This window comes from Pseudopipra pipra, chromosome 1 (genome assembly GCF_036250125.1).
Source record: "Pseudopipra pipra isolate bDixPip1 chromosome 1, bDixPip1.hap1, whole genome shotgun sequence".
Taxonomy (NCBI): Eukaryota; Metazoa; Chordata; class Aves; order Passeriformes; family Pipridae; genus Pseudopipra; species Pseudopipra pipra.
Genome location: NC_087549.1, coordinates 135,706,872 through 135,729,249, shown reverse-complemented (window position 1 = coordinate 135,729,249; position 22,378 = coordinate 135,706,872). Strand labels below are relative to the sequence as shown.

General features: G+C 36.5%; 2 protein-coding genes across 20 annotated transcripts in view; one reads left to right on the top strand and one right to left on the bottom strand.

Annotated features, from left to right (window-relative positions):
- Positions 1-19,475, top strand: part of NSUN6 (NOP2/Sun RNA methyltransferase 6) — a 25,753-nt gene extending 6,278 nt beyond the window's left edge. For 4 of the 6 annotated variants that reach the window (XM_064634852.1, XM_064634861.1, XM_064634835.1 and 1 more), the window contains exons 6-12: positions 2,617-2,770; positions 4,095-4,176; positions 5,173-5,292; positions 6,285-6,429; positions 8,157-8,305; positions 10,894-11,019; positions 13,899-14,759. In XM_064634852.1, the coding sequence (XP_064490922.1) occupies positions 2,617-2,770; positions 4,095-4,176; positions 5,173-5,292; positions 6,285-6,429; positions 8,157-8,305; positions 10,894-11,019; positions 13,899-14,111 (989 nt within the window). In that variant the 3' untranslated portion in view covers positions 14,112-14,759. The other 2 variants (XM_064634876.1, XM_064634866.1) reach the window with 2 other exon arrangements.
- CACNB2 (calcium voltage-gated channel auxiliary subunit beta 2) overlaps positions 14,594-22,378 on the bottom strand; it is a 254,156-nt gene continuing 246,371 nt past the window's right edge. For 7 of the 14 annotated variants that reach the window (XM_064634719.1, XM_064634701.1, XM_064634765.1 and 4 more), the window contains one exon: positions 14,594-22,378. In XM_064634719.1, coding sequence (XP_064490789.1) covers positions 21,887-22,378 — 492 coding nt within the window. In that variant the 3' untranslated portion in view covers positions 14,594-21,886. The other 7 variants (XM_064634710.1, XM_064634726.1, XM_064634775.1 and 4 more) reach the window with 2 other exon arrangements.

Genomic DNA, 22,378 nt, shown 5'->3' with positions numbered 1-22,378 from the left:
ATTTTTTTCTATTCACAGCTGAAATTAATCTTAGTTGTAATTTATGCTAATTACATTTTTAAGGTTTTTCTGGCTTTTTTTTCCTTCCTGAGATTTTCACTATTTTTCATTATACTTGTAATGAATTAAATGTAATTATTTCTCACCTGGCCTGTTTTAAATTCCTTTTTCCATATATAATTTCTACCTTAAGTATTAGTTCTCAAGGATTTCACTTTCTTGGTCGCATTTCAAAGCCTTTTTAAAGAGCATTTTGAAAGTAAAACATGGCTTTTTAAGAATTTTTTTGAACTAAATACTGTAACTTTTAATATGGATGTTCAGTTGAATAAATTTACAGAAGTTAGCTGCTTTCCAGTCTTGTAAAGAAAACCCAAAAAACACGGGATGCCACATCTGGATGGTGCCTGGATGTATCTTGATTATTCAATAGATACTGTTTCCAGATATGTTATTTCTTCATTCAGTCACAAAGCCACTTACCTTCATCATCTTGTCAGATTTTAAGTTACAGATCTATAAAAACCCTAATTTCCTTTTTTTTAACCCATTGAAAATTCATTTGATATTCATTTGATACTATTTGTGTATGAGAGATCTAGTAAAAATCTTTTTTCATTGATGAGAAAAATCTTCAATTTTAATGTCAGATTCTTAAGAAATGGAAATTATGTTTCAATGCCTGTGAGACAAGATTAAAAAAATCTACATATACATGCTTTGTGTTAAGCAGCCTATTTATTTTTTATTTAAAGGTCAAATTATCTTTATGTAAAACCAGTATAATTTTGGGTGATTCACCTTATTATTCTATTGTGATGAGATCTACTAATCATCATGGTTCTTATTATTAAACAAAGTGAGTCAGGAAAGCATTTACCTAGTCACTTCAATTCTCTTTCAGGAAAAAAAGACTTTAAGAAGTTTTGAACATGTGCTTAAGTCCAATTCATTGAACAGAAATGTTTTTCAATCTAGGACTCAATAATGAAATAAGTATATTGCCTGAGCAGTTGTTGAAGCTGCTTATTTAGACAACGTAATAAATATTCAAATCCTGCTTTGAGTCAGCTAGTGATTTATCATAATTGCTGCATGTAATTATGCATGCAACATCAATTCAAAGAAAAGAAAAGATATTATAAAACTTCAGGAACACTTCAGGGGAATTGCAGATTAGAAAATAAAATTAAAGGGCATGCTACCCACTTGATGCCAAATATAATAAGGCTGTATTAAGCACAGATGGTCTAACTAGGAAAAAAAAATAGTACAGCAAGAACACATTTAATCACCAAACTTCCAAGCCAAATGAGGGTAAACTAATGATTGGGGGACTTCGAGTTTAATTTAACTAATCAAACCCTAAGCTTTATGTTTATGGAATGCCAGAATAAGCTACAAAAAGCTTAAGAACTATATACAGTACTAATGCATTTTGAAAGGACAATTGTCAGCAGAGAGTGAAATAAAATCATTTCTGTTTGATTACTGCAAAATATAATTGGCAGATATGCTGTAGGTTTTTGTTCAGTGAAGTTTGATCAGACAGTGAGCTATCACATAATATTTTGTGTCACATTGTGTAAAAAGAAGCTATGCAAAAAAAAAATATTTCAGTGTCTACCCAACAAATATTACCATTTAAAATTTTCAGGGTATTTGTGCATAATCAGAAGGCCACTTGAAAATGGAAAAAAAAGGATTCCCAAGTGCAATTCAAAGAATTCCTGGGAAGCTGAACTGTCATTAATCTTACTTGTTATACCATCTGGTTCCTCCAGCTTGTCACTCATGTCAGAAATGTAATTCTGGAATATTGTTTATTGCTTTCAGAAGAGACCTTTACTTTTAACATTTTTCATCCAGTCAGTGCACAGAGCTTGCTCACTCTTCTACAAAATCATCTAAACCATCCCCCTTTTCCATCTATTTTTGTTCTAACTCAACAAGTTTTTTAAAGTCTGAATGATTACACTTCTAGTGTTTGGTGCATATTTACATACTTCACTGATCTGGTAGGTTTTAATTGGAGATAAAAAACTCTCTAAGAGGATTATTGAGAACAGCAGTTGCCTTAGAGGGAAGAAAACCAGACTAGAACGAGAATATCTAATCACTTGTATTAAAGCAATAGTTAGAGAAAAAGCAGCTGTAGCTATGTTCTACCTAGCTATTGAGAGGTCATTTGACAAATTTAGCATTACTGTCTTTGTTTAGTAAGTGTGAACTGGTCTTGTTTGATATACTCATGTGCTTGGAGCACATGGAGAGGACTGCATCCTGAAGAGTGTGCTGAAAATTTATGGGTGACCCTGCTGTGATCAAATAAATAAAGTGCATATTTTGTAACCTCTTAGAAAACAAGGCCCACTATCTGACTTGGAGCTTGGTGTTTCTCAGTAGCTCCAGTCATTTGGTAGCCATCATTTACCACCTAACACTTTAAAGCTTTATATCGGTTAATCTTCGTCTTTGATTACATGAAGAAAGTTTAAAGCTTTATATGATACAGGAGTTGAAGTAAGTAGTCTACTGAAAATCCTAAATTATGTGGTCACTACTGTCTTGTTAAGTGTCATGTTGATCTCAGAGTTTCTGTTCTTCTATCTGCAGTTGTGAAAGCTGGAGATCTGGTCTCAGTGTATTCAGATATTGAAGGGAAGTGTAAAAGAGGAGCCAAAGAATTCAAAGGAGTCAAAGTTTTCCTTGGAAATGGGATTTCAGAACTGAGTCGCAGTGAAATCTTCAGTTCAAGTGGCCCACTGAAGTAAGTCCATTGTAACTTCAGTCTACGCCTACAAATTTGCAAAGGGAAGGAAGAAGCTGGGAAAAGATTTGAAATGTTCTGGACCCTACGTGAAAGCATAAGATGGCCTTGACTGAGACCTATGTTGTATGTTGGGATTTCCAGTATTTTTGGGGAAGCGTTTAGTTTCGTAGTGGTATCCAGATACCAGTTTACATGAGTGGTAGGAAGAAATAAGTGGGAGCTTTTTCATAATTTGTGTACAGCATGTGACTTCAGCAATACAGAACAAACAGAACTGACAAATGTTCTCACTGTGGCAAAATTGCATTTTGGTGAATTATTCTGTGCCATTTCCCTGTTTGGATGGAACAGAAGTCAGCCTTGCCAATTTCTCCATCTTTTAAAAATATCTGTGAGGGCCTTTGTTTTGGTGGGACAGGGGACAGAACATAAGGTCAGATATCTTAAAAAAATTAATAGCATCTGCCAAGATAGTTATCTATTTCAAGATTACTTGCTTTTCTATTTTGTTGCTGAAGCATATGGTTTACTCCTCTCCTGTCATCCAAAACACATATAAAAAGTGAATCTGGTGTCTATAAGTTTGCTTTCTCATATCCTTCCTTCTCCATGTTGAACTATCCAGTACATATGCAAAATAATACTCATTCTTGTTCTCTTCAGTTAATCTTTTGTTTTCAGGCTCAGACTTGCTTTTTCTTGGTTTTCTTTTTCTTGTTGTCAATCTCCTGATACATTTGTTTTAACAATTAAATCTGTATCAGGATTTCATCCATATTTAAAACCTCGGGTTGCTTCTAAGTTCAGACCTTTGCTTTGCAGGCAAATTGATGTACCTGTAAGGCTTTTCATATAAGATTTCTGTAGTTATTTGACTGAAACCTCAGATAGTTTACAAAATGGAGGAAAATCTAAGTAGGAAATCATATGCCAGTGCCCTGGTGCATACATGGCTAGCCAAAAGCAGTTATGGATTGAAGCTAACATATTTAGAACTGTTTTTATGCATTTCTTTACAGTATCAAGGCTTGGATTAGATCTTGGTTTGTCCTGTGTAGAAAAACATAAATTTGCTTTATGCAATTTTACAGATGATTCCAACTTACAATGTAGTGCATTTTTTGTCATGGTTTACTCAATGATGTCATTTTTAAGAATATCAGATTACAGAAGTATGAAAGTATTTTTATGTCATTTATAAATTCTTTCATTTTTGTAACATTGTTGTTTCAAGCTGCTATTTGTAAGCATAGCAATTTTAATTGAATACTGTTAAAATTTATAAAACTGAGTAGTTGAAATTTTTTTTCATGTTTTTCAGGGGTCTGGGCGTAAGAATGATAGAGCCAGTCTACCTTAGTCCTTCATTTGACAATGTGCTCCCTAGTTATTTGTTTTTACAGGTATGTTTGTACAAAAATAAAAGTCTGTACTATTTACAGAATAATGAATATTGTCTTAGCACACACTAATTATATATTTGTTGTGTATTTTAGCATCTAATTCAGTCTTTGGATTTAAGGAAAACAAAGCATTTGGAATGAAGTCAGTATCTATATGTAGGTGGTTTAATCATACTGTGTCTGAGATATGATAAGGGACTTCAAAGTGACTTAAGAGATATTTAAAAATGTAGAAATTCTTTTTGCACAGATACTCTGCATAGAGCTATTAGTTTTTGGAATCTGCCTATGAACTTTAGTTCGTATTAGTTTTTGGAATCCGCCTCTTTCAGAGTACATAATTCTGCAGACTGTCAGGAAAATCTCCAAATATTACGTTGGCTTTAAGCTGTTATTTAAGTGCTAAAGACAACTTTAAAAGGTTTTTATACCTTTGTGTTGAACTAAGAAGAGAATATTTCCATATTGTCTAAGATGCAATACTGCACACAATTAATGCATGTTATTTCTCTTTGGAGCACCTATTCTGTTTATACGATTAATAGTGCAGTTCAGCTTCTTGGTACTTTAGATCAGCAAGTTTAAACTTCTGCCTGTTGATCTTACTCTTCTTCAGTGTACTGCATCAGTATATTAATATACTAAATGTTCCAACAAACAGGTTCATATATTTGTAATAGAGAGAGCTGCTCTGTGTCTGAGACAGTATCAGCTTATTTTATTTTGACTTTTAGCACTGTAGTCATGAATTCTTAAACTTCAGTCATAGACACTCACATATAGCTTTAAATAAAAAACTAGCCACTGGAGACTTCTGACCTATATTGTCCTTTTTATATTATGCAAATAGTTAATTTTTTGTTAAATAACTGAGAGCAATATCAGGTATCTTCACTGCTGAATGAATTATTTTATTCAATGAGTTTGTCGTTCCTTAGTAAAGGAATTGATGCAGGGTATAAGGTTTGAATTTTCCTGTATTTGTTTTTATGATAGAATTTACCTTCTGTGGTTGTGAGCCACATTTTAAACCCTCAACCAGGAGAGAAAATTTTGGATATGTGTGCTGCGCCTGGAGGAAAAGCAACCCATCTTGCAACATTAATGCATGACCAGGTAAGGGAAGTCATTGGAAATTTTCCGTCTAAAGAAGAAGTCTGACCATTGTTCATTTGTACAGCTCCCTTCACTTAGCTGTCAGAATGCACAGATAATTTACAACAGCAAACAATATTCTGCTTACCAGTATATTTTGCTACACATCAGAGTTGCCACTGGCTGCCGCATGAGAGGAGCCCCGAAGAAAAGATACAAGGACTCCCTGAAACAACATCTCAGCCTTGGCCATATTGATCACCATAACTGGTCTAGTATTATTAATAGTATTATGGTTCTGGATTTTACTGATGCTGCTGTTTGCTTTTCTTTCTGTTTACAGGTTTGATGTAGCAGTTAGTGGTTTGTGTCTGTTTTAATTTATCTTGGGAGAGGGAAAGAAACATTTTGATTTCCCTCCCCCCACCTCTAAATTTATTCTAGTATTTACACTATTTCCCAAAATAAATTGAGTGGCAACTACTGCAAGTATAACAGTATGTTATGAGTCTGAGCAAGTCAGAGGCAGGGCTGTGGGCCTCATTTCCTCAGGACTGACTTGTATGTTGTCATGTTTGTTACCATCTCCATGCAAATTTAAACCTGTTGACCTATTTTACCGTGTATTTGAGGTTTTTACCCTTTTCAAATGATTACATTTTTACTTTAGTGCCCAGTAAAACAGTTCAAAACAAACAAAAAAGAAAATAAACAAAAAACCCACTTGCCAAAGTCAGACATTATAGGGTCCCTTAGACTGACAGTACCAAGCAGTCAGTGCCAGTCAGAAGGCACACAGCTTCAGACTAGTATCTGGACTAATGTGGGTATCATTGAGACTATGGGCAAACAAGGACTGTAGGAGTGTGGATTTAAGAATAAAATGATTCTGTAGGGAAAACTAAGCTTTATTCATTTCACTGCTCATGGCTGGGGGGAGAAAGGAAATCAAAAAATGCACATCCATTTAATCCCTATGCTTTTGATGAAAACTTTGGGTTTTTTTTTTTCAGGGTGAAGTAATAGCCATGGACAAAATAGCTAACAAGGTCAAAAAAATCAAGCTGAATGCTGAATTGCTACAACTGAATTGCATTAAGGCCTTTTGCTATGATGGAACAAAGGCTCTTTCAGTTGAGAAACGAGCGGATGAACAAGGTAAAATAAATAATTTGGCTTTTAGAAGAAAATAGGAATGTTTTGCACTAACAGTATTAAACCTGCCACAGGTCTACAAGTCCTTGAAATTTTGGCAGATTCTTAAGTTGCTTCAGCACTGTGAATGTGCTTTTATTTTCTACTCTTTTGTGATTATCAGCTTCTCTATGAAGCAAATACAAAAGTCAAATGATCTGTCCTTATCACAACCTAATATGCTCAAAGGAAATGCATTCCTTTCCCAGATAATATCAAAGAAAGAAGAAGCCTTAAAGCTTCTTTCATGATCCTATTTAACCCCATACTCTCAATTGTCTGACCTAGTCTGAGAAAAAAGCTATTTGTGCAGACTTGCTTGACTTTCCTGCCTCATAATCCTCATCAGTAAAATTGGGTTATTAATACCTAACTCCCAGGAGTGCTGCAAGGTTTAGTTCATGGATGTTTATTCAGCTGTTCAGCGGAAAGTTATACAGAAGCATGGTGTATTATTTTAAGTTCATTTCATTTGCTTTTCTGAAGTGCTGCAGTTATGATACTGGTTCTGTTCCCATGACAGAATGATTTAAACGGTATCTGCTGTCTTGATTATTTTTAGTTTGTTGTGCAAAGTATGCTGTTCTTTCTCACTCTATTTTATCTCAGTCAGTGGTTAGCCTAAGTAGGAATCAGATTGCATAATTCACCTTCTTTGTCCCTATGCTTTGCAGTTATTCCTGCTTTGGAGGAACAAAGATACTTTCTTAATAGTCTCTTTACGAACATTAAATATTGTAGGTGGTGTGTAGCAATTACACTGATGAACAAGAGCAAGATGTACCACCCAGAGATCCTGAAGGCTTTTTTGTACATCCCTGCAAGCAAGACATGACATATTTTGAACATTTTAGTAATGGATCAGAGGTAGATAAATCAGATAGACTCATTTTGTAGTGCAGGAACAAGCTAGTTAGCAGTAGTATGACAGTAGAAGTATGGGAGCAGTAGTACCTGGAGATACTGAGCTGGACAGCCTCTCTAGAACTGAGGAGGTAGAAACTTTTGGGCTGTTGAGCCAGTGGGGTTCAGATTAAAGCAGGCTCTGCGTGTAGAAGATACATATTCCCATATCATCCAAGTAGTAGTTAGAAATTGTTCTTGTCTTCTCAATCCTTGTTTATTGAATTGTCCTGCCATGGAGACATCATGTCACACATTAGAACTTGTAATGGTTCATGTTATTCTGAAGTGCTTTATTTTCTATGGATATGCATGCATCACAAGAAATAGTTATCATATTGACATTCCAATTATTATTATTTAAGGCAGTCGTAACAATTAACTACAGGTTTCTCTCAGTAAAGGTTTGTTTCAGTTATGAGCTAACTGTGATTCATCACAGCCTATATGTACAACTCTGTACTCAACATCTCTGACCAATCATATTTCTACTTACTTGTTTGATTACTTTTACATATTGCTTTCAAATTACTAAATTAATTTTAAAAATTATTATTGCCTAAAGGGATAATTTCTGAGCTCACAAAACTTAAACTGTTTAGTTTTCTGGGAGATGAAAACTACCACCAGCAGTGCTGAGACTTGTCTCTAGCTGAGACTGCTTTTGCAGACACTGTCTATACTACATTAATGTTTTACATCAAGGAAGCAGTAACAGCTTGTCCTTTTCTGCAGCGAAGTCTCAAGGAAAGAAACACAAATTTTACATTACTATGTGCTTTTTACAGAAGGACCTCCATTCTCACCAGAATCATTTGATCGAATACTTCTTGATGCTCCATGTAGTGGGATGGGACAGAGACCAAACATGGCTTATTCTTCAACTTTAAAGGAAGTGACCTCTTACCAGCCACTACAGCGCAAGCTTTTCACTGTGGTATGTATTAAACACTGAGTAGATAAGCTAAATTGAACGTAAATGCTTCTGCAGCATAAAACTTCATACTGAAAAAATGGTGCCTTATTTTCCCTACTTTTTCAGCAGCTAAGAAGTGTAAGGGTCCAGTTAACCTCTCAGCTTCACCATATCTATTGCTTAGGTGAAGTCAATTCATTGGAGCATGGGAAAGGTATATGTAATACATAGTAAATAAAAACCTTTGTGTTTTTTTAAATCCCTCAGTTTCATCACTTTTAGTTTATAATAATTGCAAGGGTCTAAGTCACAGAGAAAGTTTCTTAGGAGCCTGCTGAGGAGTGTGCTTGGGCTGATGCTGAAAGATAAAATTTAATGCAACTTGTCTAAATCTGAATGACACCTCCTTTTTTTATAAAACCTCCATTATTCTTTATTGGACATAGGCAGGAATATGGTTATCAAAGATGAGGAAAAGGCTGAGGTATTTAACACCTTCTTTACCTCAATTTTCAACAGTAAGGGTTGTCCTGAGGACAGCTGGCTTCTGGAATGTAGACAGAGCTAAGAAGCTGAATACAGCTCCCCTGTAATCCAGAAGGAAACAGTTAGTGACCTGCTGGGCCACTTGGATCCCCACAAGTCTATGGGACCAGATGGGATCCACCCAAGGGTGATGAGGGAGCTGGCAGAAGAGCTCACCAAGCCACTCTCCGTCATTTACCAGCAGTCCTGGCTCACTGGGGAGGTCCCAGATGATTGGAAGTTGGAGAATGTCACGCCCATCCACAGAAAGGGCCAGAAGGAAGACCCAGGAAACTACAGGCCCATCAGCCTGATCTCAGTGCCTGGCAAGGTTATGGAGCAGATCATCCTAAGTTCAATCACACAGCACCTACAGGATGGACATTGGATCAGACCCAGCCAGCATGGATTTAGGAAGGGCAGGTCCTGTCTGACCCATGTGATCTCCTTTTATGATCAGGTGACCTGCCTGGTGGATGAGGGGAAGGCTGTGGATGTGGTCTATCTGGACTTCAGCAAAGCCTTTGACACTTGTCTCCTACAGCATTCTCCTGAAAAAGCTGGCAGCCCATCTTGGACAGGGACACTCTCTGATGGGTTAGGAACTGACTGAAGGGCCGGGCCCAGAGCGTGGTGGTGAATGGTGCTGCATCCAGTTGGTGGCTGGTCACTAGTGGTGTCCCCCAGGGATCAGTGTTGGGCCCAGTTCTGTTTAATATCTTTATTGATGATTTAGATGAGAGGATTGAGTCCACCATCAGCAAATTTGCAGATGACACTAAGCTGGAGGGGAGTGTCAATCAGCTGGAAGGCAGGAGGGCTCTGCAGAGGGACCTGGACAGACTGGAGAGTTGGGCTGATTCCAACAGGATGAGGTTCAACAAGGCCAAGTGCCGGGTCCTGCACTTTGGCCACAACAACCCCCTGCAGCACTACAGGCTGGGCACAGAGTGACTGGAGAGCAGCCAGGCAGAAAGGGACCTGAGAGTTTGGATTGACAGGAAGCTGAACATGAGCCAGCAGTGTGCCCAGGTGGCCAAGAAGGCCAACGGCATCCTGGCCTGGATCAGGAACAGTGTGGCCAACAGGTCCAGGGAAGTGATTCTTCCCTTGTACTCAGCACTGGTGAGGCCACACCTGGAGTACTGTGTCCAGTTCTGGGCCCCTCAGTTCAGGAAGGATATTGAGGTGCTGGAGCAGGTCCAGAGAAGAGCAAGGAGGCTGGTGAAGTCTATGTACTCAGTCCTATGAGGAGAGGCTGAGGGAGCTGGAGTTGTTCAGCCTGGAGAAGAGGAGGCTCAGGGGAAACCTCATCAATCTCTACAACTCCCTGAAAGGAGGTTGTAGCCAGGTGGGGGTTGGTCTCTTTTCCCAGACAGCTATCAGTATGACAAGAGGTCATGGTCTTAAGCCAGGGGAGGTTTAGGTTAGATATTAGGAAGAAATTCTTTTACAGAGAGGGTAATCAGGCATTGGAATGGGCTGCCCAGGGAAGTGGTGGATTCTCCGTCCCTGGCAGTTTTTAAGATGAGACTGGATGTGGCACTTAGTGCCATGGTCTAGTAATCATGGTGGTAGTGGATCAAGGGTTGGACTTGATGATCTTGGAGGTCCCTTCCAACCCTTCTATGATTCTGTGATTCTATGACACATATTCAAAGTGAACGACAGCTTGAAAAGCAGCATAGATATAGCTTCCATGCCAAATATGTGGAAACAGTTGACATCTAATATAACTGATAAAAGTATTGTGTATCTATGGTTGACAGCAGGTGGTGAAAACAGACCTACTAATCTGTCTGGGATATGCAGAGCTGTATAAATAACAACTCTTACAAGGTGAATCATCTCAATGGCATTAATAAACTGCATGAGCTATAATGCCTGTTTAGAAAGAAGAACCTTTCTAATCCGTGGGATCCTTTACTGTATTCCCTGAGAAGAATTAGTATCCTAATGCCTCTCTTAGAGAGATTTGAGTTTAATTAAGTGCTAAGTTTTAATATTATAGCTTAACGGATTCTTGCTTAATGTTGCTTAATATGAAAGTTTTTAAGCTGTACTATTGATTATTCTCCTTGCAGGCAGTGAAGTTGCTGAAGCCAGGAGGTGTTTTAGTATACAGTACATGTACGATTACACTTTCTGAAAATGAAGAGCAAGTTGCTTGGGCCCTGAAAAGATTTCCATGCCTCCAGCTTCATCCACAGGTAATAGTATTTTTAGGGTACTTCACGCAATCTAATGAGCTTGTTTTGGAACTGTAAAGTTACACCCTATATTTACCATCAATAAATCTCTTTTTCACTTTGGACAATTTTAACTGCTGTGGATAAAAATAACGTGAGGATTTCAGCTTTTTTAAAATCTAATTTTGTGCTTAATTGAGCTTCATTTAGGGATCATTAAGTAGTTTCCCACTGTGTATTGTGGTTATTTTGATTTGTGCAACAGTCTTTTAAAACACAACAGGGACAAAAGATAGTTCAGACAGATTGTCTTGCAATTGTTCTTTAATGCATATATTTTATTCTCTTCTTTTGCACATTGATAGGAAAGGTGAAAATTATTTTATTAATGCCACTGAAGTCGTGACGACATACATAAAAGATGGGACATAAGTGAAAATAAACTTGTGTTTTGAGGAAGGAGGATTTTATATGTATGGCTGCTATTTTTGCTTTATTTAAAGGAATGAGGGAACAAATTTATTTTGGGCTAGAATTTTTTATCTATACCACATACTCTGTACAGTTAAAAAATATCTGTTACCTTTATTAGTACTTTGAGGGAGTCTGTCCCTCCCACTGTATGCATCCCTCTTCCTCTGATGATGTGATGAGCTGGGTGGGGTAGTTGTTTATCGTCATGGCTTTAAGGAAAAATCTACCTCCAATCCCTGTTTAGCTTACTTATACATTCTGTGATGACTTGTACCTATCTTAAGAAGTTTAGATGAACCTTTTAACTGAAATTAACAAAATATATACAAGAGGTATACAATAAGAAATTATCTGAAGACTGGTAAAGATTTAACAGAATTGAAGCTCTTCTTCAAGGATTTGTTTGTTCTGTTCTTCTGTCTGCTTTCTCCCCATCCATTTACTAGGAATTTTTCAGTTCCAGCCATTTCAACTAAGATTATACATTTTACCTAACAATATAAAAAAATTCTCCCTGACAGAATTACAAAGTGAAACACAAGCCCTATTAACTCAAATGCAAGATTAATTCTGGTTTAATAGACTTTCTCTCACCTGTAATATCAGTCTTAAATAAAGCACTGTTCTTCACACACAAACGCCATAAGAATAAATTTTTTGTGAATAGTATATTTTAAATTAAATGACACTGAATTGTTTACCCATAGATAGTTTCTAGTACCTTATAACCAGTTCTCCAGTAGTGTAAAGTAAGGTGATGTTTTCCAATGAACAGGAACCTGGAGTCTAAGGTCTACTTACCTCATGTTCCTTTATGTATTTATTTCCTATGTTCTTTAGTCACTTATTGGACACCTCCTTTTATACCCAGTCCACTGTTTCCCCATTTCTCAGTTTGGCAATAGATCCTGGAATCATGTTGGGTAAGATGAGTAAGGAAAGAACAGGAGATGGAGCCATAGGTTTCGTTCTCATAGGTGGAAGTTACCACGTCGCAGCTGATCCTTTGTGCAGACTTACTTCCTCTTAGGTGTTACACAGGAGATACTGTAGATCAGTTTAAATGCAGTAACTTAACTGGAAGGAAAAATTAAGAGGTATACGAAAACACTGGTCTTTCTTTGAGCAAGTTGCTTGAACCTGTGCAGTACTGTTTTTCATAGACTTCTACCTTTCCATCCTTCTACTGCATTACTTCAAGTTGCTACCCTTGTCTCCCTTTGTATGTTATTTTTCTCTCAATTTGCAATAGACACCTCTTTTTGTCTTTTACCTGGAAAACACTGAAATCCTATTGAGGGGAAGGAAGAGAAGAATCAGGCTGCAACCTCTTGGCTGTCCAGCTTTACTGCACACAATATGTTGTTAAGCAGCTAACTCACATCATGTGCTGACTGGGTGAGATCATGTGTTTGCAAAGTATGATGACTGACAAAATGCTCTGCTGCAGGCTGCATTATAGACTACATTAGACTAGATTGACAAAGGAGATCTACTTTTGATATTGCAGTGCCAGCTTTTGTACATTTTTTCTATTCCTTAATGAATGCATTGAAAGCAAATCCAGCTAAGAATTAGATTTCTTCCAGGTGTGTATTAAATAAAAAACAGTCAAGGCTACTCACAAGAAACACTGAGAAAAGGGCTGTGATTTTAAGCCCTTCTCCTCTCCAGGATTTTGATGCCAAATGTCATCTCCTGAATTCAGATACCTAAGCGTTGCTTTCTTTTTTTCTCTGCCTCATAGACATACCCATGTAACAGTGGTCCCATTTATCTATTAGTCTTATTACATGACATATAAAAAATCTGAAGTTCAGATTTTTCTGCTGCATCATTTGCCAGAATGATGCTTCCTCAGGCAATAAAGTATTCTGGACTGGGGCTTTCAGTCTCTGCAGTGCAAGTTTTCAATGTGAAAAATCCAGGTATTTCTACTACTGTTACTGAGTATATTAGTAATGGGCTAAGGAATGACTATTTTTGACTTAACTAATAGCTATTAGTCAGTACACAGCTATTAGTCAGTACACAGAAGTGCTGCATCATTTAAAAGTGGCAACCTAAAACCTTTGGACCAGCTGTGTGGTGATAACAGCTCTCTTGTGATGTTTCAGTCCTTTGAGTAATTAATTTAGACCTGTGTACTCATCATCAACAAGTGCTCTAAGCAACGGGTTGAAGTGGGTGAGGGGCACCACCACCTCCTCAAAGTACTCTGAACCTTGTATATATGTTTGTAAATATTGGCCAGATGAAGGCAAGAAAAGGCCACATTACTTCTGAATCCCACCTGGTGTAAATGATACAAACCTAGCTTTTCCACATTACCAGTTAAGTATTCTGCATATACTCAGCAGAATACATATAAGGCCTTTAAGAATTTTACAGATGCAATAATTTGCTTTTCTTTGTTACTTGAACAGGAACCTCACATTGGAGGAGAAGGCATGAAGGGAGCTGGACTGACACTTGATCAGTTGAAGCTGCTGCAGAGGTTTGATCCAGCTGCTGTGACATTGCAAGGAATGGATATTAATTCTTTGCAAGATTCCAGAGAAGATGACCTGATCTCATTGGCAAATAAGGACTGTATAGGATTTTTCATTGCAAAATTTATTAAATCGAAGAGTAAATAAGGATCTGGGAATGCAACCTGAAAAAATACCTCAGTGAGTCTAAGAACAGTTCAGATGTGAAGTGCGTTTCCTCCTGCTGCAATGTTACCAAGCCAACGGACTGACGGCAGGGTTGCTATGGCAGCAGTAAAATCTGCCAGCTGTTCTGATGGGAAAGAGCCACAGGTTGCAGCAAGAAAGTCATGGTTGGGGGAAGGGTAGTATCATTTTTAAGTCTTCCTTTGCTTTTGTATTTACAGCAGGTCAGTGCCTGAATGACAAGTGTGTTCACTCATACTGGTGTTGCTTATCTGGTGCAGCAAGCATAGGAAGGGGATGTAAACTACTTTATGAAATGAAAACATAAATAAAATAAATGGGAGCTATTCTAATGAATTTTTGAAAAGGAAGTTTCTATGGAGGTTTACTGATAGTTAATGTTTCATTAAATAGTGCTTCACAAAACACTGTAACATGTTACAAAGAACTGTTTTATAAATTGATACTTAGAACCTCATTTCTCTTTTATTTTAATACAAGCAAGATTCTCTGTACACATAGTATATACACAAAATACGATTAGGCTTTGTAGCATGTCTTTTATAGCAGCATGAATATATTAAACCATCTCACTCTGGGAATGTAAATAAATATTGTTTCAACATCAAACTTCCCATGCATAAACTGTATTGGTTCTGAAATAGGCTACTGGACTGGCTGACAAGTGACAATTTTAAAATCAAACATTTGCAACAGAAGGGGCTACAGTTGTGATTAATATATTAAAAGACAGAAAACAATGCATAATACCATCTGAAATGTTGCAAATCACCTTTCAAAGAACTAAGATTAACTCTTTATTGATTAGAAAGCATCACCAGCTAAAATCATGTGAAAATTGAAAATGGAGAAGCACGCTAATGAGAACTGCCTTAATACATTGCTCAAAGATTTAATAACCTAAATTTCTTAAAGATGTTAGCTGTATTTGAAAATTCTGCTCCAGTTCCAGTTTGAACAGGATTCTCCTTTCAATCCTTTTTCTCAGGATTCTCTGCTGGAACTGACAATAGCACTAAAATTAGAAGGAAAGGTTAGTACAATTCAAAAACGTAAACTGACATCTGTGTGTTTGTTTCTTTCCTCTCTCTCATCAATTTCCAGTTTTAAAAAACATTATCTGAAAAATGTCTGTCTTTTCACACATAACTATTTGTTGGATTAAAAAGAGTGATAGTTCTTTTATCATTTGTCTTTCCACTGTCAGAAGTGCATTTGTATTTGCTTGCAATCAAAACAATCTATAGATTTGTTTCTCAGTAGTCTGGTTGTTTACTTATATTTTCTATAAATTTTTTGGTACCATATGTTTTCTACTCTTCTAAAATAAAAAACAAATGTCTCCTGTTCTGCCAAGGCTGACTAGTACATCCTCTGTAAGTCCTATCCTAGAAGGATAGGAGGATGAAATTCTTGTGTACTACTCTGCTTTTGTTGGTCACTCCTTGCCATTAAACACAACATATCTAAAGAAGATTTAAAGTAATTCTGTTTCATCAGTAGTAGGTGAGATATCCTATGTAGAATCATGAAAGCTTGTACTATAAATTACAGTCTTTTTAGTCTAAATATGGCTAAAATAATTACCTGGTAACAAATTGTTAGTATGTGTTGAAATCTTTAACCCAGTGCTAGTAAAAAAGCATTTTCTTTTTTGCAGAATATATAAATTTTGTAAACATTAATCAGCACACATAGACTATATACTGAAGTTTGTATATTTATATAAAGTAAGGAACTTTACCTCCAGTTTCAGTAGCAGGATTTGTGCAATGCAGAATTTGAAGGAATTAAGATTGCTGAATTTTTAGTGGAAGATTTGTTGAGACTTTCCCAGATTTCTTTAGTTTTGGATGATAAACAGGCTTTTCAAGAAGGTGACCTCACTTGATTTTATATGAGAAATTTCTTGGGGGTGAGGAGTGCGAAGAAAAAGTAGCTAACTTCTATTTGATTCCAGTGTAATTGCAGACCAGACTTCAGCTGAAAAAAATTACCGATGAACTTTAACTAATAGGTTAGTTTCTGCAAAAGTCAACTGCTAGACTTAAAAGAGCATTCAGCATATTAAAGGGATAAGCCTCAGCTCTTTCCAGGAGGCTGCTTTCCTTGTTGTAGTTGGGGAGAGACTTCGTCATGCAGTTCAGAACAGAAAGTCAGTTGAGATGCTCCAAATCATACCTTGAGGGAGCCAGCATCCTTTCTCTGGCTACAGGTTTGGCTAATTTAGATGACTAAAGTTCGATGGATGCCCTTCTTTTTTTTTTTTTCTCCTTTTCCAATCTTACTGTGACTTTAACTAGAAGTGTAGGAATGCTTTCTCATTGACACATTTCTGATGTATAGTGTATATATGTTTTAAATACATAATAGGATTAGTTTCCTATAAGAATCTTTACACACTGAATAATTATACTTCAGTGATTGGTGCTGAAGCACAGCTGAATATATATATATATATATGTGCTTATATATACTATATGAGATATTTATATAATAAATTTAAAAAGTTATTGTTCTTGTCATTGTAATGAAAGATTAATCCTACAAAATAGATTAGGCATGCAATCAGATCCTGTCTGTAAGAAAGTCTGAAAAGTAGTTTTCTCTATCTGCAGAAAGAGTGATTAGTAATAGTGCCAAATCTAAATATTCATCTTGGTCAATATAAAGATACTAAAATAGGCAGCCTCATATATTATGAAATTATTATACAGCTTTTTCCTGTTTCAGTGTTATGGAATGCACCATTTTTTGGATCACAGGATTTCATATGTTTTTTAAGGTAAGGGGAGTATTTTAGTAAAAAATAGGCTGGTGATGGTGATCAACGAGAAATTACTTTGGAGTGGGTAGTTTAAAATATAAAGAACCTTCTTTTTGTGTTTGATTGTTCATGACTAAAAAGTTTATGAACAAATCCAATCTTGTACTGCATGATAGCATGATAGATAAAAGTGGCAAGAATAAAGTAAGAAATGAGAACATGGATGAGTTAGAAGAACGGGCTTAATCTCTATTATATCTGATATAAATCTTTTTTGAATTTGCGTAGGAACACATTTCTAGGGCAGTAAGTTATAAAAAGAAACTGTCTATAAAACTACTGTAAGCTCATATGTAACAGTTTGTTATATAAAAGTGGGGAAATAAATTACAGACAAATTGCCAAGCAATAAATTTGATTGAATCACATTTGATTAAAAACATTCACAGTAAAAATGGCATCTGTATTTTACAGATGATAGAAGAACTAAAATTTTGGTGAAAGATCTGCAATAAAGTAATAAATATAAGTAAATGTACACCAGAAATGTTATATTACACTCTGAAAAGTAATTTCTCTGTTTTCCTTTAGACTATGTAATCAAGTTTTTTGCAATGTGCTTGATTTTCATGGATGGAGAAGAATTTAAGTCAAAAACATTTGGGAAATAGCTTTCAGCCTGATGTGTTAAAGCAGTCAGAGGTCAAACATAACCACAAACCAAAATAAATCTTGAAGAGTCTTTAGTAACTAACAAACACAGGAGGTGGTTTACACCAATTTTTTTACTTTGAACAGACATTGATTAAAAGCAGTCAGACCACTCCCTTCATTCCAGCTGAGGGAATCAAATAGTGGACCCCATTAAAACCTTTGCAGGTGTCACAGAACATGAGCATGACTTTACAACAGAGCTTAAAAATTATATTTACTAACAAAATCATAAATGACAGGAAGTATTAAGGGGCAGGGTATTAGACCTGGGCAGGAACTGCATGTATAGGAAGAGTAACCAGGTATGCAGGGAGAATTAAGAATGGGTCTTTACTTTTATTCAGGGTTTAGTGAGTGGAATTCTATTTCCTTATCCTCCATTTATAATAAGGGCTATAGGTTAAGAGTTTACAGATTTCTGTGAAGAGAAATGCTCCACTGAAACTCTGTGGCTTTAAAACTAATCTTCATTAAATAGGTCCAAAGCCTTAATTTTATACATTGAGAAGCAAAAGTTACAGAACTCTCTTCAAATTCTGAACTCCGGATGCCAGACCCAGAATATGAATTCATGAGCATTCTAGAAGAATTCTTTAAATTCTAGGCAATAATTTATGGATTGATTTAATAAAAATAGTTACTTTCAGCTCTTAACTCCTACTGATGCTGCCTCTGTGCACAAAACTCTTTTCTCATTCTTCCCCACTGTCCTGTCCTTTAGCTGGTCTGGAGACTGTTACTGTCACCTCCTTCCAGTCCCTCCTCAAGAATTCTTTCTTCCATGATGTCTGTGTGACACTAAACAACTGGTAAAAATAGACTCGGGCTACTCAGCACTGATGTATATTCATTTGAAAAAAACCACACAAAATAAGATTCATGTCTAACATATATACATGCAAATTTGGAAATGCATCGCATTCCTTCCATGTACTGAAATTCTTTAGAAAAATATAGAGTTAGAGCTGCCAAGACTTACATATCACTTAACTATTTTATCTTCCTCCCCTTTCCTTTTGTTCCACTGATTTTATTGTATTTTAGCTCATTTGAATAGAAATTTTACAGGTTGCTTCGTACCACACATACATAAGAAGACTCTGGAGCTCACTGGGACCTCTACCATTTCTCAGATTCAAAACCCTGAAACCAGATATAGAAATACAAACTCATTAGTATCCTAATGCAAACAATAATATTAAACTTTCTATTGGCAAAACTTTGCAAAGACATTTCATCACAATAACCTTTGATATGTTCTCCAGCTGGAGTATATTTAAAGCTTCTTATTGACATAACTCTGTTAAAGTGCTTTTCAAAGTAGTGCTCAGCAGGCAGGTGGTATTGTGCAATATATGTAGTACAAGCTCACATTACAAATGATTTCTCACTCTTAAAACAGTAACTGAAGGAAAGTATCTTAGCAAGGCTAATAAAAACCTATTCAGTGAGTCTGTCTAAGAAATATGCATTTTTGTTAGTACGTTGTCTGTACATAATCAGCAGCACTATACAAAAAATGTTTCTATGACTAGCTGGATTGGGACTTGCCCTTTTTTGTGATAAGATGTTTATACTCCATAAATCAATTTATAGGCCATACTTAAATACTAGTGTTTGGACTATGCTCTTTATTTTCTTATGTCTATACATGGCTACCTACTCCATAATTTTCATATACGACTCAGTGCTTTGAAATTCTGCCAAATATTCCTTAAAAATACTTTAAGAAAGGTGAAAAATAAATACTCTCTGGAGCAAAAGTAAAAACAAACAAACAAACAAAAAAACCCCACAAAAAAACCCCAAAACCAAACCAAAAACCCAACAGAAAAAGAACAAAATATTCAAGGTATTGAAGTGGAATCACTTCTTAGAGAACATAGCCATCATGAGTTGCAGAGAGCAACAGCATTTACTGAAGCTGGTAAATTAGCTAAAGCCAGGCAATATAGAGCAAGACAATATAACTTCTCTTCCCACTTACACATGATCTGATATGATTCAAACAACAAAGTCTTGCAATGTTATTTTTCACAGATACCCTGAAAATTCTCTTGTATCAAAAGCCACTGTTTATGTACTCTTATATATCCATTTACTAATACAACAGATCTACTTACCTATTCTTCCTTTGTCTACAAAGTCATATAGTGATGTTTAGAAAAATGATGAGAATTTTATTTCTAGAAAAATAACCCTTTTTCTTGTGTTCCCTATAGTTCATGCTTTGAGCCAAAACCTACCCCTGAATAACCACAAGAGTCAGCAGCACTGGGAGAAATGGCCAGATATCTGACAGCAGAATTTCTTACTCTCAGGTTGTTGTAAAAAGTGCTTATAAAGCATCAGGGAGAGGGGTGGGAGAGGGAGAGGAAGGACAGAGTATGTTTAAAGGAGTTAAACTGAATTACTTGGATGCTGAGATAGGAGATTGGAGAAAACATGCATCTGCCATATATATTATCCATTTCACTAAAATGATATTCAAAATCAGGCAATGCTGATATTCCCAGAATTTAAATAATAAATAAAAAGAACTTCCAGCTAATTTAATTATTATCGCACTACAGTCTTTATATAACGTGCTATTTACAGGGAAATACAAAAAGTATTTCATTCATACAAGTACTACAAAGACTATATGTGATGCAGAACAGCTTTTACACTAGGCAAGGGTATGGAACCTGGAGTCAAAAATAATAGTGAATTTGCCCCCACTTACCAGTGCAACAGGTGTTCAATGCAAAACAAACTGTTCACTCCCTTTGATTTCAATGCATTTTCTTTAGAAAGCTCCTAACAAAGCATTTTGTCACAGTCATTTTTCTATACTCTCACCAGCAGCACAACATCTTAGGTGAAGGAAAAGCAGTGAGCTGGCTGCAGAGTGGGAATGCAGAGGAATTGGCAAGTGTAGAAAAAGTGGAGAAGCTACAAAAATTTATTTTCCAACAAAATATCTCTCCACAAGCTGAGTAAACTTTTCTTGCTAAAACAAATACTCTAGAACAAAGATTTTACATTTCCAGTGAAACTCACAGTAACATTTGCCTGTTTTTGCTCTCCCGAAGTCTCAACAAAGAGCCAGCAGATTTCTACTTTCCCAGTTACTTGGGTCAGTAAACTCCCTCATATTCCCTGACTGCAATTTGGATTTTTAAACTAACAGACAGAATGAAGAAGCAGACTTTTTGGGCTGTTGAGTAACCTTTGTTTTCTTCAGTAGATTCTCACACTTCACTGCCTAATGTGCACACGTACGCCCATCCACCACCCACCACTCACATACACACCTCCAACATGTGTGCTCTAGTATACTGACAATAGAACAAAAATTAAGCTGTGCCCATTGCAATCTTGTGACCTGAACAGAGAAGAATAATTTATAGTGGTAAGTCATTATCTTTACCATAACCTTGAAATGCAAAATTGGGTTTGCAAGGACAGCATAAGGTAAAAGAGTTACACCCTTTATCTCAAGCACTCATCCGTATTTACAGTAAGTATAAGCTTTCTGCTACAGAAGAAGTAGTATTTAGATTGAACACTGTTACAGATTTCCTAAGTGAGGCTAGTTCCAGTTGCCAGTAATTCAAAAGCAAATCTGTTGACTTGGCATTAGGACTCTAAAACAGTGTGATCAAACTTATATAGTAAGAAGGTGTCTGCAGAAATAACATTTATAAACTGTATATACAGTACACAGTACCAGTACATAGAAAATAGATTTTGACTCCATGATCCCCTGTGTGTAAGGCAAGACAATTCTGTCTTCATATGGAGACCACCAGAGGTACAAGCGACAGAGTGGTGCTTAAATCAATATGCAAATCAAGTGCATACAAATTAAAAATCAGAGCAGACAAAAAGTTTTAGATTCTTTTATGTGCTGATCTTGGCTTGCTGAATACACGGGAAGTTATTAAACATCAAATGTACCTTTTTTTTAAAAAACACTAACAACACCTTGATGGCAACAGATATTGTTCAAGTGGCAGCTACCAAAAACAGCTTGAAAAATGTCATAGTACAACATCAGGAACTCTTCAGTTGTACCACACTAATTCATATAGCACTAACCAAAAAAATAAGTATATGAATATTCTATTTCATGCTATTGCTATGCAAGCAACAGCAATACAAATCAGCATACAGAAGGATACCATGTGTTCTGCAATGAAGAACCCAAAGATATTTTCAAGGGCCATTGTTACAAGACTTCAAAGAAACACAAGACTGCCAGAGGCAAAAGTTACTGACGGATGTAAACATCCCTGTTCCATTCTCCCGCATCATTACGTTTTTTCGATATCACTTCCCCATCCTTGTCACAATATTGGTCCCTTGATTTATGACGACTACGCTGTTTGTTGCATTCATTGTGGTCCTGCTCGCGGTCCCTCTCCTTTGAGCGATGCCTTGATTCTCTGTGTCTGTGATCACTGCTCCCATGGGACTCGTCTCTGTGATTATGATCCCTGTGAGAATCATAGTGGTCACCGTGGTCATGTGAGTAGTCCTCCTTTGGCTCTACATAAGCTGAATCTCTGCTGTCTTGTGTTTCTGAGTCAAAAGTTTCTTGCCTGTGAAGGCCTCTACCACCACTGCGATGGTTGTGGTGTTGGCTTGAGGAAGAGCGGTGCTGGGATTTCTTGATGGGTTCAACTCGTGCTTCCTCTTCAATTTGTGAACCACTGCGTTCAGGGACCGAATGGTCATTCCTCTGGTCTCCTTGAGATCCCTG